At 45.3% G+C, this 18,519-nt stretch overlaps 1 protein-coding gene across 1 annotated transcript in view; it reads left to right on the forward strand.

Annotated features, from left to right (window-relative positions):
- LOC135216293 (bridge-like lipid transfer protein family member 1) overlaps positions 1–18,519 on the forward strand; it is a gene marked incomplete in the record, with an annotated part of 368,522 nt that overhangs the window by 104,401 nt on the left and 245,602 nt on the right. The window contains 2 exon segments of the mRNA XM_064251459.1: positions 2,245–2,392; positions 9,294–9,437. Coding sequence (XP_064107529.1) covers positions 2,245–2,392; positions 9,294–9,437 — 292 coding nt within the window.

Raw genomic sequence — 18,519 nt, forward strand, 5'->3', positions numbered from 1 at the left:
TCATCCATTCAAGCCTCCAGTTGATTTGAACTGTCATAGAATAGATAATTGAAAAAGGATTTGGAATGAAAAAAATCAAAATAGTAGATGTTAGCGGCAGAAAAGTAAATTAAATGAGACAAAGATTGTCTTAAAAAATAGTAAAAAAGTATGAGAGAGAGAGAGAGAGAGAGAGAGAGAGAGAGAGAGAGAGAGAGAGAGAGAGAGAGAGAGAGATACCTTTAAAACCAATTGAAGTTTGAACCCTTAATCTTTTGCACAAAGATATGACTTATTACACAATTAACAAAATTCATATAAATCCATTCAAATTGAATAGTTTAACTATCGCCAAGGTAGTTTCCTAATTCTTGGCAAACATTGCCACATTCACGAGTAACCCAGACCTGGGGGAAAGGAAGTTTTGTCTGGGACTTTACACCAATCGATACACTAGTATCTCTTGCGAAGCAAGAGGTTTTTTTTTTGCAGGGCAGCAATTTAGATGTCCGGCTACTTCAGGAGATCGTCAGCCATGTACCAGGGCAAGTGGGCCATCTATTGTGATTGGTGTCATTGATGTGGTGTCTCTCCTCTCGGAACTTCTGTTCAGCAGATAGTGGACTCTCTGATCTTTCTCAAAACAGTGAAATGTCTTTCTGTGTTTGCAGTCAAAGGCTACAGGGCTGCTCTGGGATTAGTTCTTCATCTGAAAGACATGGACATCACTTCATCCTACTCGAGCTCCATTCGAACCCCTATGTCAATCGTCAGACAGGGAAATGACTTTGAAAACAGTTTCCCTTCTGGTTTTGGCTTCCTCAAAAAGAGTTGGAGAGCTCCATGGTCTAGATTATGATATAAAACCCACCGGGGGTTGGAGGTCTGTAGTTTTGAATTTGCCCTGGATTTCGTAGCTAAGACTCACAATCCCTCGGACCTTGATGACAGATTTGCCCTTTTCCATTCTTTCCTTATGGAATTTGTTAACAACAATTCTCAAGAGTTACTGCTTTGTCCTGTCAGAGCACAGCATTGTTATCTAAAAAGGACTCGCCACTTGAGACCTAGATGTCATAGACTTTTTGTTAGCACGGGCCTAGCTAAGAAAGAAGTGTCTAAGCATACCATTTCATTTTGGCTATGTTAGATGATTAGGCAAGGCTACTCTTCATCATCAAGTTCTGTCACCAATACTGTGCATGCAAAAGCACATAACATCAGAGGAATAAGTTCCTCCTTGGCATTTAAGAAGAATGTGTATGTTCATAGGATTTTGAATGGGGGTTCCTAGCTTTGTCAAACCACTTTCATTTCCTTCTACCTGAAGGATATTGCCAATAGGTGCTGGGACACTTTTTATTCCTTGGGTCCAGTGGTGGCTCCTCAACAAGTTTTGTAGCTCACCCAGTGCCTAAGATGCTAGTGTGGAATAGAGAATAAGTTAGGTGACTCGTCTCTTTATTTTTCCTTTCGTCAATACCTACAGGCAGGTCGAAGGATAGACACATCATATGCTGGAACTGGCTTGATGCAGGTGAGTTTGACAGGCATACTGTTACAGCACTTTTTGTGTTCTGTACAACATACAAATCTACTTCTCAGTAGCTTCAACTCCTCTCTCCAGCAAGGAGAGTGATGATGATGACAAGCCCTTTGCTTGTGGCGACCACAGTTTGTTACTTGAACAGATATAGTTCTCTTTGACTTCTGTGTATGTAGAGAATCTGAACATGTTTTATTGTATTTACTCCCAGTAGACTGAGTTTTAGATAACACACACATCTAACATCTCAGAGGCTTAGGTCCTCTTTAGAATTGATTTCTAAGAAGATTGATCAGGTGTGCTGAACCTCCAGTTGGATCAGGATTCCCATACCTCCCCCAAGTGCGAGTCTATCTTAATGTTAAGACCGAAGGTTTGTCCAGCATATGAGCAAATGACAAATTTTTAATTAATTTATATTTTTTATAGCTGACAAATGTGAGGTCTTAATACATACTACCCACCTGTAGTTGCCCCTTTATTATCCTGGGTTGGAAAAAAGACTAAATGCTTCACAAGATTCGAGTGTGGTCACTAACCTATATCTGCCTCATCTACACTTTAGATGCCAGATGCCACAGATTTCTTGCATATATAAATTTTTTATTGTTTTTCACTACTTAACCTTGATTTTTCCTATTTACAAAGCTAATTTGATAAAGTTTATAGTAGTTATTGATTACTTTTAAGGGCTGATGTTTAATTTTTTCTATTTACAGAATAATCCTGACCTTGGCTATCTGGTTTTGTCTCTTCTTGTTGCCATGGTTTGGGCTGTGTACATAATACTTTTTAATGCTCGTGTTCAAGGCCGCATTTTAACAACTTTACTGAGAAGATTTGTAAAGAGCGGGGACTTATCTATAGGTAGTGTAAGAATCCATTATGTACATCAATGAAGAGAATTGTTAAAACATATTCTTCTTTTAGAGCATGTCTCAAAGAAATTTTTTTTTGCATAGTTGAGGTTTTTATTGGAAAATATCTTGCAGTGTATTTTTTAATATTGTGTTCCATATTTTGAGAGCCATATTCTCCTGTGGCAGAATATTGTAAAGTTTTTTGTGGTAATGATTTAAGAGTTTTGAACAAGTTACTTATTTGAAATTAATATTTATTTTGGTTTAGAATGATATATGCTTTACGTGAAATTTATACTTTCATACATTCAACTTCCCTGTCAGATATATACTTAGCTATAGACCCCGTCGTCTCCGACAGAAATTCGAATTTCGCGGCACACGCTACAGGTAGGTCAGGTGATCTACCGCCCTGCCGCTGGGTGGCAGGAATAGGAACCATTCCCGTTCTCTAACCAGATTTTCTCTGTCGCCGGTTCTAGTAACATCATTGCTAGTTCCTCCTGACTTTGACTTTCGTTTTTCATCGCCGTTGATCTTCTGGACTGATTATTTGGTGACGTATTGGATCTCTGGCTTGGCATATGCTTTTGTGGACTGTTATTTGGAATTTGGTTTGAAATTTTCTTGAAATGTCTGACTCTAGTTATACATTCAGAGTGTGTGTGAATGAGAGTTGTAGTGTGAGGCTACTGAAAGCTTCGGTAGATCCTCACACCGTATGTAAGCAGTGTAGAGGGAATAAATGTTCTGAATCTAACTCTTGTGGTGAATGCGTAAATTTGAATGAGGAGGAATGGAAGATTCTTAATTCCTATTTAAGGAAATTGGAGAGGGATAAGGCTAGAAAAGCCTCTTCCAAAAGTTTGAGTAGGTCTTTCTCTAACGAGCCAGTTAGTAGTTTAGCACCTGTCTCTCATTTAATTGTTGCTTCCTTCCATACAGCATTACTGCCTTCTCCCTTATCAGATTCTGCAAGTTCGGTATCGGAGATTGCAAATTTGAAGGCTTCCCTCATGAGGATGGAACGCAAAATTAAGGATTTAGAAGGTAAGCAAAGTGCAGTGGAAAGTGTTCCCAGTGCAGTGGAGGGTGCGTCTGACCGGCTCTGTCTCGCTCCCAGGCCTAGACCTCTTCCAAGCTCTCAAGCCCAGAGGAAAAGGAATGTTGAAAGCGGTACGGAGGTTTCAGAGAATCCCCACCGGTCAGGCGTCCCCTCGGCAGGATCTGTAGTAACGTCCCAGACTGCCAAGGATAGCCATTGGAAAGGCATCCTAAAACAGTGTTTCTCGTCTTCCGATTCGTCATCTAAACGAGGATGGAGTTCAGACAATCTATCGAGACCTTCCAAAAGATCGTGGAAGTCTCCTGCTTTGGATTCGAGCCCGGAAAGTTTTCCGGAGGACTCTCCACCTGAGAAAAAGAGAAAAGCGCCTTCTTCATCAAAACCTCCTTCCCCTCGATCGGATAAGGAGGAAGAGGATGCAGCGACGAAGATCCTTATCGAAATGCAACAACAAATCTCGTCATTGGTAGGAGTATTAAGGAAGGACCCTCCTCGGAGAAAGGACCGTTTCCTTCCTATTAAGAAATCCCGTCCAGCGGACATACACAAAACTCCAGATTCAGAGAGCTCGGAGGAATATGGTCCGATACGGACAGAGCCTTCCAGGCGCGAGGCTCCAACCAGGATTGATGATCCATCCAGGCGCGAGGCTCCTGCCAGGCGCGAGGCTCCTGCCAGGCGCGAGGCTCCTGCCAGGCGCAAGGCTCCTTCCAGGCGTGAGGCGCCTGCCAGGCGCGAGGAGCCTGCCAGGCTCCAGGCGCCTGCCAGGCTCCAGGCTCCAGGGGCCAGGATCTCCAGCTTCATCAGATATGGAGATAGAAATTGACCAGGAGGCTCCTCTTTGGGACTTTTCACAGGATCAGCTTTCTCCTGACAGGGACGCAAGATGTCGCACAGGTGGCCGTCGCCCTTGTCAGGATGTTGCTGAGACTGTGGGAGGTCTTTCGCAAGCGCAACCTTCTCCTGATAGGGATGCTAGTTGTCGCACAGGCGGCCGTTGTCCTTGTCAGGATGGTTCTGATGTGGATAGGGGCATTTTGCAGGATCAGCCTTCCCCTGACGGGGACTCGATGTCGCACAGGCGGCCGTAGCCCTTGTCAGGTTAGAGCTGGGACTGCTCTCCTCCGGTTGCTCATTCTTCTCCCAATTTAACTGGACAGGAAATGGAAGATATATCGGACTCGGAAGCCAATAAGGGGGCAGGTCTCTCAGATTATAAGACCTTAGCAGCCCTTTTATTGAGAGAATTCGGCGAGTCTCAGAGTCCTGCCTTATCCTCGTTCGTTGTTTACTAGTACGAGGACATCAAAATCATCCTCCTTTTTGAAAATGCAGCCAACCATTTCCATGAAGAGAGCTTTGCAATCGTTCGGAAATTGGCTCAGATCTAAAGAGGAAGTGGGGAAGACTGTTTTTACCTGCCCTCCTTCCAGACTTTCGGGAAGGAGAGGGATTTGGTATAATACAGGAGAAGCAATGGGACTCGCCCTCCCTGCTTAGGCGGACGCAGACTTCTCCACACTGGTGGACTCTTCAAGGAGACATGCACTTCCATCTGCTAAGACTACTTGGACAACGTCAGAAATGGACCATCTCCTCAAGGGAGTATTCCATGTCTTGGAAGTTTTTAACTTCCTAGACTGGTCCCTTGGGGCTTTGGCCAAGAAAACACAGGATCCTGATTTCTTAGAACCCGAAGTCCTACACAGTGTATTGGCCTGCATGGATAAGGCGGTCCAAGATGGATTGGGGGAAGTGGCATCCCTATTTGGAGCAGGAATCCTTAAGAAGAGGGCTGTATTCAGCTCCTTCTTGACAAAAGCGGTCTCTCCCGTTCAGAGGTCGTCCCTTCTATACGCACCTCTTTCGAAACAGCTTTTCCCTTCTCAGTTAGTGAGAGATATTTCTCACTCGCTTACTGAGAAGGCGACGCAAGATCTGCTGGTTCAATCAGCAAAGAAGACGAGACCAACCGTTTCTGCTGTGAAGAGGGAGTCACGGAACCCTCAGCCGCCCTTTTGAGGGAGTTCATCGGGTCGATCCTCTAGAAAGAGAGGAGCAGAGAGAAGAGGAAGGTCTTCTGTCTTTAGACCAACCAAGAAGACAAAATGAGATACCAGTCCTCCAAACACCAGTAGGGGCCAGACTTCTGAAGTTTTCAGAGGCGTGTGCCTTGAGACAATCAGATTCCTGGTCTCTTGCAATAGTAAAGAAAGGATATCTCATCCCCTTCAGAGACCGACCTCCATTGACGTCGACACCGAGGGAGCTGTCTGCGAGGTACAAAGATCCTGCCAAGAGGGAATCCCTGTTACATCTTGTACAACAAATGTTGGAGAAGGAGGCCATCGAACCAGTGCAGGATCCGCACTCCCAGGGCTTTTACAATCGACTGTTTCTCGTTCTGAAAGCCTCAGGGGGGGTGGAGGCCTGTGCTGGACGTGAGCGCATTGAACCCTTTCGTGAAGACAAAGTTCTCTGTGGAGACTTCCAACTCGGTACTTGCGGCTCTGCGTCCAGGAGATTGGATGGTCTCCCTCGACCTGCAGGACGCTTATTTTCACGTTCCCCTGCATCCTGCGTCGAGGAAATACCTGCGATTCATGGTACAGGGCAGGATTTTCCAGTTCAGGGCTTTGTGCTTCGGCCTCTCGACGGCTCCTCAAGTGTTTACGGCATTGATGAGGAACGTAGCAAGATGGCTACATCTGAAGGGGGTGAACATATCACTCTACTTAGACGATTGGCTCATAAGAGCAAGATCGAAACAACAGTGTTTGGAGGACTTGGAAACGACTCTGGATCTTGTAAGATCCCTCGGATTGCTCGTGAACCTCGAGAAGTCTCAGATGATCCCCAGCCAGGACATTGTTTATCTGGGGATTCGGATGGATTCTCGGGGTTTTCGAGGGTTTCCATCACAAGAAAGGATTGCTCGAGGTTTGGAAAAAGTCTCAGCCTTCCTAGAGAAAGAGCGAAGCTCAGCGAGGGAATGGCTCAGTCTTCTGGGCACCCTTTCGTCGCTGGAGCAGTTCGTTTCTCTGGGGAGGCTGCACATGAGACCTCTGCAGTTCTACCTGAAGAAAATGTGGAACCGGAAGGCAGGAGAACTTGCGGATTCTTTTCCTCTGCAACAGGAGATCAAGTCCCACTTGCAGTGGTGGTTAAACCCTTTAAGGAGGAACGAAGGAGTGTTTTTGTCTCTGCGGAACCCTCGCCTAGTGTTGTTTTCCGACGCCTCGGAAACAGGATGGGGAGCAATACTAAGGAACGAAGGAAGTGTCAGGCACCTGGACGAGAGAACAGGTGTCCTGGCACATAAATGCGAAGGAGCTCCTAGCTATTCATTTAGCTCTGAAGCACTTCGAAGCAGACGTCAGAGGCGTGGTAGTCCAGGTCAACTGGGACAATACCACGGCTCTGGCATACATCAGAAAACGGGGGGACTCACTCTTTCTCCCTATACGAGATAGCAAGAGCTCCTAACAAGATTTGTGCAAGGAGGAAAGAATATAAGAGCAGACAGACTAAGCAGGAAGAACCAGGTCCTTCCTACAGAATGGACTCTCCACTCAGAAGTCTGCCAGAAACTTTGGTCTCTATGGGGGAAACCTCAGATAGACCTGTTTGCCACGTTCCTCTCCAGAAGGATGGAGAACTTCTGCTTGTTAGGGGAGGATTCCAGAGCCATAGCAATCGATGCCCTTCTCATGGATTGGTTGGGCATAGATGCTTACGCCTTTCCCCCATTCAAGCTACTGGGGGAAGTGTTAAGAAAGTTTGTGTCCTCGGAAGGGACGAGGATGACACTCATCGCTCCCTTTTGGCCCGCTCGAGACTGGTTCACAGAGATACTGGAATGGACGGTGGACTTCCCTAGATCTCTTCCTGAAAGGACAGATCTGCTCAAACAACCCCACTTTGAGAGGTTTCACAAAAACCTCCACGCTCTCTCCCTGACTGCCTTTCGACTATCGAAAGACTGGTCAGAGCGAGAGGCTTTTCTCGGAAAGCTGCAAGAGCAATTGCCAGAGCACGCAGGTCCTCTACCATGCGGATCTACCAATCGAAGTGGGAAGTCTTCCGTAGATGGTGTAAGGCGAAGAAGCTGTCCTCCTCCAATACTTCTGTGACCGACATTGCCGATTTTCTTCTATACCCGAGAGAAGAGTCTCATCTGGCAGTTTCCACAATAAAGGGATACAGAAGCATGCTATCTGCTGTATTCAGGAATAGGGACCTGAACATAGAGGAAAACAAAGATCTTCATGACCTTATACAGTCTTTTGAGACCTCCAAATCAAAATCTTCGCTTTCCCTTAGCTGGAATCTAGATGTGGTTTTGAAGTTCCTCACATCAGATAAGTTCGAGCCCCCTCATCAAGCATCGTTCAGGGACATTACGAGAAAATGCATCTTTCTCTTGTCTCTCGCAACTGCCAAGAGAGTCAGTGAGCTGCAGGCATTAGACTCACGCGTGGGTTTTAAAGGAGACACTGCATTTGTCTCTTTCCGACCTTTATTTTTAGCCAAAAATGAGAACCCTTCTAGACCTTGGCCCAGAAGTTTTGAGATTAAAGGACTTTCTCAGCTTGTGGGGAGGGAACTGGAAAGGTCTCTCTGTCTGGTTAGAACCTTAAAATTTTATCTTCAGAAGAAGAAGCAACTGCAGGGTTGCAATCAAAGTCTCTGGTGTGCAGTGAAGGACCCTAAGAGACCTAAGTCAAAAAACGCTTTAGCGTTTTTTGTCAGGAATGTGATTACTGAAGCACACATGAAATGCCAAAGTGAATCCTTTGAAACGCTAAGAGTGAAAGCGCATGAGGTACGCGCAGTTGCAACATCGCTATCTTTCAACAAAAACATGTTGATGAAAAATATCTTAGCAGCGACGTACTGGAGATGCAACTCTGTGTTTGCCTTCCATTATTTAAAAGATGTGAGAGTGACATACGAGAAATGCTTCTCTCTGGGTCCTTATGTATCAGCGGATACCGTGCTGGGAAAAGGAGATAAGACTGATCCTTAACATTTTTTGTTTTGTTTTAGTTTAAAAAGAATTTGGTGTTGAGTTTTAGGGTTGTTTGAAAGGTGGTTGGGATAACTCCTTTCAATCTTAGTCCTAATCCATGGTTAGGATCGGGTGATCGGGATCAGTGTTGTACTCCTTGATTATGCCATTAGGCATAGGTGTATTGTCATGTAAGTGGATAAGACCCCATTGACAAAGGCCATCAGGTTCTGTCGAGTAAGTGGATAAGACCCCATCGACAGTCCCACAAGAACTCTTAGCCATAGGTCTTTCTTGCTGAGGCTCTTGAGGCAAAGCAGACTTCTAAGCAGTAGCTATGAAATCTTCTGCCTAAACAGGTAGGAACCAAGGTTTTTTTATATATTACCTACAACGCATGTTGTTTACCTGTCTAATCAGTAATTAGCTGTCTCTTACCCCCCCGCCAAAGGTGCCAATCAGCTAAGTATATATCTGACAGGGAAGTTGAATGTATGAAAATGTTATTGTTATTGTACCATAAAGTTTCATACATACTTATCTGGCAGATATATACGATTAAATGGCCCACCCAGCCTCCCCTCAGGAGACAGGTGGAAGAGAAAATCTGGTTAGAGAACGTAAATGGTTCCCATTCCTACCACCCAGTGGCAGGGCGGTAGATCACCTGACCTACCTGTAGCGTGTGCCGCGAAATTCGAATTTCTGTCGGGGACGACGGGGTCTATAGCTAAGTATATATCTGCCAGGTAAGTATGTATGAAACTTTATTGTACAATAACAATATCATTTTTTTAATTGTTATACTTTTGATGATTTTATCTTTTACAGGATCATTCTCTTTGTCTGTGTTGTCTGGTCAGATAATGTTTCGCAATGTCATATATGTAACTGAAGATTACAGCCTTCGGGTAGTTGATGGAATTCTGAAGTTTCGTTACTGGCTGCTGTATGTTAAACGACAGTTATCGGAGGGTTAGTTTTCAAGACTATGATTTTGTTCCAATTTGAATTATAGCTTAATATGATGTGTATTATGTAAGTATGTTGTTTTTATAATTAAACAAGATCACCGAGTCACATAAGTACTTGTTTTTACACGAGAGATGGAAATTTTGAAGTGGTGAAGTCAGTAAAGTTGGACAACTTTTTGGTATGAGACCAAACTGAACAGATTCTAAGTAAAAGGTAGAGGACAATGTACTAAGTAGCCTAAGAGACTACAAAGAACCTTAAATTGAGTCTCCAGTGTGTTATGCAGTAAACACACAAACATTTTTACATCAGCTTTCCTTTGCTCCTTCTGCATGAACTCCCAAAAGTTGTATGTAAGTCTTCAGTCATCCCAAGTTGATGTGATGTCCTGGACATTGCTACAGGTTTTGTCATGTTATTTCTGTACCTATTGCTTTTTGGCCAACTATTGTTCATCCCAACTCTTCCCTTGTCCAAGCCATCTTAATCTTTGAGATCTGTCTTTTTTCCAGCCTCTTGATACCACATCCCTTCACCAATTACTCATTTGTAATACAATCTTCCCACTACAACACTTACAGTCTAGTAATATTCAATCAATTACCTTCACTTTGCAACAAACAGGAAGTCTCTAGCATAATATTTCGATTTATGGTGAATTTTTGAAAATGCTTTTTTTTACGTCCGCGCGTTACGAATTCATGCATCATTTTGTGATGATATTTTCTCTGTGTTGCCTTGATCGTTTTATAATGTGTTATATACCAAAATAATCGCAATTTAGTGTACAATACAATGAAAAAAAATTAACTCGTTAGCTCTAACCGTTTTGCTCACAGTGCAATTTGTATACAATTATATATGATTTTTTTTCACACTCATATATCCCAATATTTCTATATGATAATGATTTTTGTTTTCATTTCTGATGATTGCATACTAAACTTCAGGCAATGACAAAAAAGGAGCCAAAAATGAACTCTTAATCTTGAAAACTAAGAGTGCTATGATTTTTTGAAAAAAAAAAAAAAAAATTCCGCTTTGGCGCTCACTCACAAGGCATTCGGGAGACGATTTTTAAAATACCGCTTCGACGTTTAAGGGTTAAGAGGAACTCTCTTTGTCAGGCTTCAAAGTCTTAGGTTGACCCTAGTAGCTCCTTGTGGCCCCAAGCTGAACGGCCGAGCGTGAGTCTACCTTAGCACACAGCCTTCTTCACCAGTCTTGTGCAGAGAAATGCCACCAGTCAGTAGAATCCTTATCTCTTCATGTCTGGTGTCTGTTCAGTTTGTCTTTGGAGCTGGGAATATTTCTTGCAGAGCCATGACTCAGGGTATCAGGACAAAATCCCGCGGAGGACAAAATCCCCCGAGGACAAAATCACCCGAGGACAAAATCCCCCTGGACAAAATCCCCTTAGGAAAAAATTCCCCGTTTTCTACCATTTGCTTGTTTTTCTAAGAAGGCATTAACTAAATCTTCTTACTGTCATAGCAATACAGTTGTTTGCTCATTCTTCTAAAAAGGCGACATACTTTTTTACTTACATAGTTAGTTTAACTAAATCTTCTTACAAAGAGTTCATTTTGGAAATCACTTTAGTACTGCCACCCATAGAAGATGGAGTTTGTGAAGAGCAACAAAGGACAGGTGAGCTTCATCAAGGATATATTTATGTTAAACACTATGCCCTATTACAAGATAAGACCCAAACAACTTATAACAGATTTATACAAGAAGTAAAAATCTTGACAAATTGCTCACCTGCGAGTGCAATTATCGGTTTTGAAAGAACAATGCTGAATACTTTGATAGCGTACTTTCCTGAAGTCGATGTTAAAGGCTGCTTTTTTCTTTTGTGACAAAATATTTACAGAAAAATACATGAATTTGGTTTACAAAAACATTATCAAGACAATAAAAGGATTTTGACGTAGGAAAAATCTATTTCTGGGTGATTGGCTCGTGTCGCCCTATGAAAGGATCCTTAATATCATTCTTTCTAGGCAAAATTAATCTAAAATTACCAGAGAAAAACAAAATTAAGAAAATGTCAGTAAAACTGACTCGCTCACTCTATAAAAGAAGTGTCGGTATGAGAATAGGGGCGAGTGGGATCACTACCACGAGACATTCACCATTTAGACCTTCCAATCAAAATCCCCACTAGAGAGAGCTGATACTAGCGGGTGATGCGGCCGCTACTACTACTACTAGGGACGCCACGGACAGCAGCGCCCCTAGCGGTCATCCTTAATCTATGAACATCTTGTCCTGCAGGGAGGGCAAACAAATACAGGGTGGGTTTCATAGGGCGACACGAGCCAATCACCCAGAAATAGATTTTTCCTACGTCAAATCCTTTTTCTAGGCTCAGCTCGTGTCGGCCTATGAAAGAGTACCAGAGAAACAGACAGATGGGAAAAAGGAACAAATGAAAATCAGTTGTAAAAAAAGAGGGATATATATAAGTGAATCAGGTTATATTACAGAATATAAAAACTAAGTACTAAAGCTAACTTATTCTAAACAATGACATAAAAAGAAAGCCCAATAATATAAGTACTTAAAATTAACTATATTAAACATAGTAATATACAATAATGCAATGCAATTTAACAAAATAGATTCACTTAAATAAGGTATTTACATAATATACAACACATTGTGTCCTACCCTAGCATAAAAATAAGGGTAGGTACACTGAAGTACATTATAAGTACATAGTGTGGATGTCCCTAGCAAAAAAAAAAGGGAGGGACAATCCACCAATATGATCTCAGCGGCTAAGGCTAGAGTATCCGAGTAGCATGGCGATAGGGTGAGGCATGTTGGACGAGGTAGGTAGAAAGGGACCTGGATCTATACTATGACTACTATACAGTATCAGGAGAAACAATGTTTCCCGCTGCTACTGCAGAAAATTTTAAAGATTCCAAGGACTTTAGATAGTGACGTTTAAAAGACTGTCGGAGATTTCCATCCAGTATACTTTTTAAGATCCTCGAAGTTCATATGTTGAAAGTAGTTAATTGAGGTGGCTACTCCCCTGATGTCATGTGCTTTTGGAAATGAATCAGGATTGGCTTGTTTAATGAAGTAAAGGATCTGTTGTCTAATTCCTTTTACTGATAAAGTACCACCTTTTTTCCTCTCATGAAGAGAGAACCTGAGGATCTTGAGGTGTTCGAGATAGAAAGCTCTAAAGTTGATACTGGGCAGAGAGAAGGATCTTGCGGAAGTGGGATGACTTTCCAAGGAGCCCACCTTGCAAGAGGATCCTCATTTTTAGCCAAAAAACTACGATCCGGAGCAAGCAGAACTTCTCCTTAGGGGAGGAATTCCACATGACCCCGCATCTCTGGATAGAGCCGACAGTTCTGAAATTCTAGCTCCTGAAGCTAGGCTTAATAAGAATAAACGTCTTTCTAAGAAGCATTATGAATGTACAAGACGAGTTTGTCAGTATCTGATGCTAGTTTGAGGACATCATTTAAGAACCATGAGACTGCAGTAGGCCTTTGAGAAGGTCTGTCTAGCACAGGCTTTTAGGGATAGACGTAAAGTAAGATTCAGTCAGATCTATCTGGAAACCCAACTGGAAGATCTTCTTCAAAGCCGATTTATGAGTAGTAATAGTGCTAGCTGCTAAACCTTTTTCAAACAAGGATCTGAAAAAGGATATATCTAAGTTAACTGTCATGGTTGTAGTGTTTGATTCTTTCAGTGAACGGATGCTAATTTTTTTTAACAGCTGAGTCATATTGTCTAATAGTTGACTCTCTCTTATCTGATTTCTAGGAAGAGGTGTTTTTGTGGATCAATGTTAGCATCTTTGTTAGCCGCAAACTTCATGAAGTCCATAAAGTTAGGGTCTGAAGAATTCCTGAGGAAGCGAACACAGTCCTTCATTTGTACTGATTGTGACAGCTTGGGATTGGGAATCCGTTGAGGTCGGAGACCCAATTCCAGAAGCAGAGGATACCAGTTGCTCTTGGGCCAGTTTGGAGCAATCAGGGCTACTAGTCCCTTGAAAGTCCTCAGCTTGCTCAAGACTTTCAAGAGAAAAGATTCACTGGAGGAAAGAAAAATTTTTCTCCACTGATGATTCAATCTAACGAACAGGGCGTCCCGTGGCATAAAAAGCCAGAGGGTCCAGGTTTGGGGGCCACATAGCAAGGGAGCTTGTGGTTTGCTTGTGAAGCGAAGAGATCTACTTGGAAGACCTGGGACTCTCCGGCATATCCACTGGAATGACCTGTCGTCCAGGGACCATTCTGATTCCAGAGGGACCGACCGGGACAAAGCGTCTGCTATCACATTTCTTACCCCCGCCAGGTGAGTGGCGGACAGATGCCATTTGTGTTTGTGTCTAGTGCAAAGATGGCTATCATGACATGGTTCACATGTTTGGAATTTGGACCCTCCTCTGTTGATGCAATGAACTACCACTGCACTGTCCCAAAAAACTAGTCTTAGATGAGACTTTTTCGGGGGAAGAAGTCTCTTCAGGGTAAGAAATACTGCCATTGCTTCCAAAACGTTTATGTGGAAGCTGGCGGAACTGAACTGACCAGTCCCCTGAACTTGTTTGAATTGAGAATATCCCCCCCCCACCCGGACAGGGAGGCATCCGTGTGAATGGTTAACACTGGAAGGGGATATTGAAGGGTACTAGTTTGGCCAGGTTCTTCACTTTTGTCCATGGACGGAGTTGATTGCGAAGGATCTGTGGAATTACTGACAACTTGTCTCGAGATTTGACGTTTGCTCTCGATCGCCAAAAACTCGGTTTATATCTTTCAGCCGTGCTTCAGGAGGATGTCTGTCACTGAGGCAAACTGAAGAGAACCTATGGATTCTTTCCTGGCTTTCTTCCTTGATGTTTGTTTGCATTGAGAAATTGTTTCACAGACTTGGCTATTTCTTTCCGTTTGATCCACTGGAATTGACAGATTGTGGGAAGACAAATCCCATTGGATTCCTAGCCACTGAAAACGAGACTCTGGAGTAAGTCTGGATTTCGTTTTGTTTATCTGGAACCCCAGATGTTCCAGAAATTGAACTACCTTTTTGGTGGCTTTGAGACATTCCTCGACTGTTGGTGCCCAGATCAACCAATCGTCGAGGTATGCTGCTACCATTATCCCCTGAGTTCTCAATTGCTGCACCACCACTTCTGCTATTTTCGTGAATACCCTGGGGGCTACATTCAGACCGAAGGGCATCACTTTGAATGAGAATGTCTGATTTCCTAGTCTGAATCCTAGGAATGGGCGGAAGTGCCTGGGCTATAGGGATATGATAGTATGCGTCTGTAAGATCGATGGAGCATGTGACGGCTCCACGAGGAAGTAAGGTCCTTACCTGCGAGATGGTAAGCATTTTGAACTTGTCGCAACGAATGAAAGAGTTTAGCCTTGACAAGTCTAAGATTACCCTTCTTTTTGTTGAGCCTTTCTTTGGCACGCTGAATAAGCGACCTTGAAATTTTAGATGCTTGACTCTCGCAATAGCTCCTTTCTGAAGGAGTTTGCTCGCATAATCTGTCAATTCCTTTGAAGGTTCCTGATAAAATGATTTGATTGGAGGAGGATCTTTGATCCAACTCCAACCCAATCCCTTGGACACTATGCTCTGTGCCCAATTGCTGAACCCCCACCTGTGACGGAAGAGGAACAGCCTCCCTCCTACCTGGGGAGCCTCACTGTTGTTGGGCGGGTTGACCTCCACGCCCTCCTCTGAACTGCCTACCCCTTGTCGCTCTTCCTGTGCCACGCTGGCGAAAGTGGCCTCTCGCTCTGCTACCTCTCGACTGCCTATTAAAGGGAGGATAAGCCTGACCTTCATACATAGGGCTTGAAGGCCCTCGGCGAGAGTGCGTAGGAGGTCGAGGGTTGCGACTGAGGAGACAACTGGAGGATGGGTTGGGGTCTGTTTGAGGTTGAAGGTTGTCCCATGTTGGGTAACTGGGACGGCCTGAACGAATTGCTGTTGGTGCTGATGTTTTTGGTAAGGCTGGAACCTTTTTACCAGACTTCTTTAGTTTCTTACCAGCAGCGGGGGCGGATTCTTGTTTCCTCTTAGAGGAGATACCCACCTAGCTCTAAGGCTCTGGTTGAGCCTAGCAGCCTCATGGTGCACCTCATTCACAGCGGACTCTGGGAAGAGGTCCGCCCCCCACATGCTGGAAGCCAGGAGTCTATTAGGTTCGTGCCTAATAGTGCATTCCTGCAGAACGTGCTTTCGGCAGTTCCTCCTAGCTTGGAAGAAGTCGAAAGCATCCGTCTGAACCGTTTGAAGCTGAGGCTTGGCCAGAATCTTAAATAGAGGTTCTGTGCCATACGATAGAACAGCCATCTCAGTGATAATTAGAGAATTGAGGGATCTTCCAAACCTAGTTCGAGCGTCGAACTCTGCCTGGATCAAGGTATCAGGCAGCCTTGGAAGCTTTTCGCCAAACTGGTCCATTGCACAGTCCGGTTTGAGCGTTACCAAGCGTGAAAGTGGCAGGCAAGTTCTCCCACAATTCTCCGAAGGCTGGAAAGAGCGGAGAAGTAGAATCCGCTTCCCTCAAGCTGTGGCATGGGCTCATCCTTTGAGGACTGCCTGAAGAGTCGCTTCCACTATTTTGGTAGCGAACAGAAGAGAAGCCCCTCCTCCTCCGTCGCAAAAATAGTAAAAGGACTCTTGAAAGCCTGGAGCTTAGTGTTGGTACACTCCCAGTCCTCAAGGCAGTGAACCCATTCCCACTGAGCGTGCTCTCTACTATAAAGCACTTCTCTCGGAGATCTTGTCCTCCCTAGTGAGGGCCGCCACGGGTCAGCCTAGCATATCCAATGAAAGGCTGCGTCAATCCCGGAGGATAAAACTCGAAGTCCTCAATCCTTCGAGTTCCACACTCCGGGACAGAGATCATACCGTCCTTGAATGGAGCGTAAGCGGCCACTCTCCATGGGTTATCCATGGAGAAGGCTGGTAGCGACTCATAAGGAGGTAGCTGGAGAATACCAGCACCTGCTATGGGGACGGGGACTGGCTGAGGAGCCTGAGCAAGCCCGGCCACTCGGTCCTCATTCTCTCTAACTCTGTTAGAGAGATCTTGGATGGACTGGCCCGCACTGACTCAGAGTGCTCGACAGCTGTGCGAACATCTGTTCGAACTTGGTTCCGAGGCGGAGACCTGTGAGCCTACCATCTCTCCTACCTGTTGCATCACACTGCTGAGAAGGCAGTGGGATCAAAGGTGCTCGGTCCCGCTACTCCAACCGCGTTGCCGGAGTGGATGCGGTGGAGGCCGGAGAAGGCATTGGCTCAGCAGGAGCGCGAGCCTTCTCCTTAGAAGCCTTGCTTCTAGAGCTCTTGGAGTATGAAGAGCTCGGCTTAGCCTTCACCGCGTCAGCATAGGAAGTTCGAAGACGTTCTTAGCTGAAGAAGACGACGACGACCTTTTAGAAGTCGTCTTATGGAGGGGTCTTCAGTTCTCTCTGTCCCTTCACCTTTGGGGGTACAGAGAGAGCCGGGAGAGCGGGCAGGGTCTCAGATTCCCGAAAAGCCTTGGAAAGAAGCAGTAGAAGAAGGGACAGGAGAAGATCCAGGAGCGCCCAGGAAAGACCTTGGGCGCGACACACCTACCTCAACCAACAAATCCTCCGCACCTACCGCCATAGGCTCAATATTTAGGTCCAAGGTTGCGACGTCTGGGACGTCTCCTGCGTGGCCATGGCCCCGAACGACTGCTGCACCTCTTGCTGGAATGGAGGCGATGAGAGGGGCTGCAGAGATAGGGTCAACGTATCCTGTTGACTTGCCGCCGGGGAAGGGAAAGTCTGAGCGGCCAGCTTCTTATCCAAGATGTATGGCTGGCCCTTGGCGGCGTTCTTCCCGAAGCCGCCCACCCAAGCCTTCAGGGTTGCTAGGGTGACTTCCCTCACCCCCACCGGCAGCCTGAAAAGAAGAAGGCCGAAATGAAGCTTTTTATAGTGGCTGGGACGGGGTTTTTAACAAGCTTATTTGGACTAAGTGTTGTTAGTAATACGATAAAGAAGTCTAAAATCGACTTACCCCCCCACCAGCTGACTGACAAGGTCGTAACAGATGCGCAGGCTTCCGGGTGCCAGACGATCATGGCGTTGTGAGTCGTGGCACACGCGGCGTGATACCTGCACTCATCGTGGGCGCAGGGGTCATACAGAGTCGCATTGCACCCTAGGACCTGACAGTTGGTAGCCTGTAAGTTGGAAAGATACATAGCATCAGGAGAACACTTACAGCCTAACAATTGCTCCGCTGCATGCCGGAGCGAGAAAGTTAGATTAAACCAGAGCCCCGCCATAATACGTGTGGTAACAAGATGGTTGGAGTTTGTCCAAGGCTACGCCGGAGACAGGAGAAAGAATCCAACCAGGTGTGGTGGTGAGAGATGAAACCACGACGGAAAACGACGGAGATGGTATACACAGTTATATATACCAAAATTCATCGTAAAAATTAGGGTATATCCTTAAATATAACGAAATAAATATCAGACTTTTCCCCCGTCTACTAGAAGAGTGCCCGGGTAAGAAGCAAGCTCTCCTCCGGTAGCGGGAAAAAAGGGAAGGATATAGTAGGCAAGCAATAGACCACTAGTAGTGACCACCCCGCCCGCTGGCGGAGCCAGACGAACTATAACCAAGGTGCCCCGGCTGCGGCGGAAGGCTCCGTTCATTATAGTAGGGGAAAGGTGGGACTGAGCAATGGGGGGGGGAGGGGGGGGTCCCTGGCGTAACGCGGCGGGAGAGAGAGGGGGGGGGGGGTGCCTACTCCTCCCCGTCCCAACAACTACCTGCTCGGTGACCCGGTACCCGAAACAAGTGGTCGCCCTATACCCCAGCTGGGAAGAACCCCTGGCCTCCTCAGAGAAGGAGGGAGGAAGGCTACTGAGGTTGTCATGGCAACCAAGGGGTCCCCAGACCCCTCCCTATACCTGGTAGGGAGGGAAGGGGAAGGGTAAGGTGCGATAGAACAACGTGACCGGCAAGTGGCCTAAGCCGTGATAGCAAAACACAAACCGTGGGAGGGCCACGTGAACCAGGCTGTA

The sequence above is a fragment of the Macrobrachium nipponense genome, chromosome 6 (genome assembly GCF_015104395.2).
Source record: "Macrobrachium nipponense isolate FS-2020 chromosome 6, ASM1510439v2, whole genome shotgun sequence".
Lineage (NCBI taxonomy): Eukaryota > Metazoa > Arthropoda > Malacostraca > Decapoda > Palaemonidae > Macrobrachium > Macrobrachium nipponense.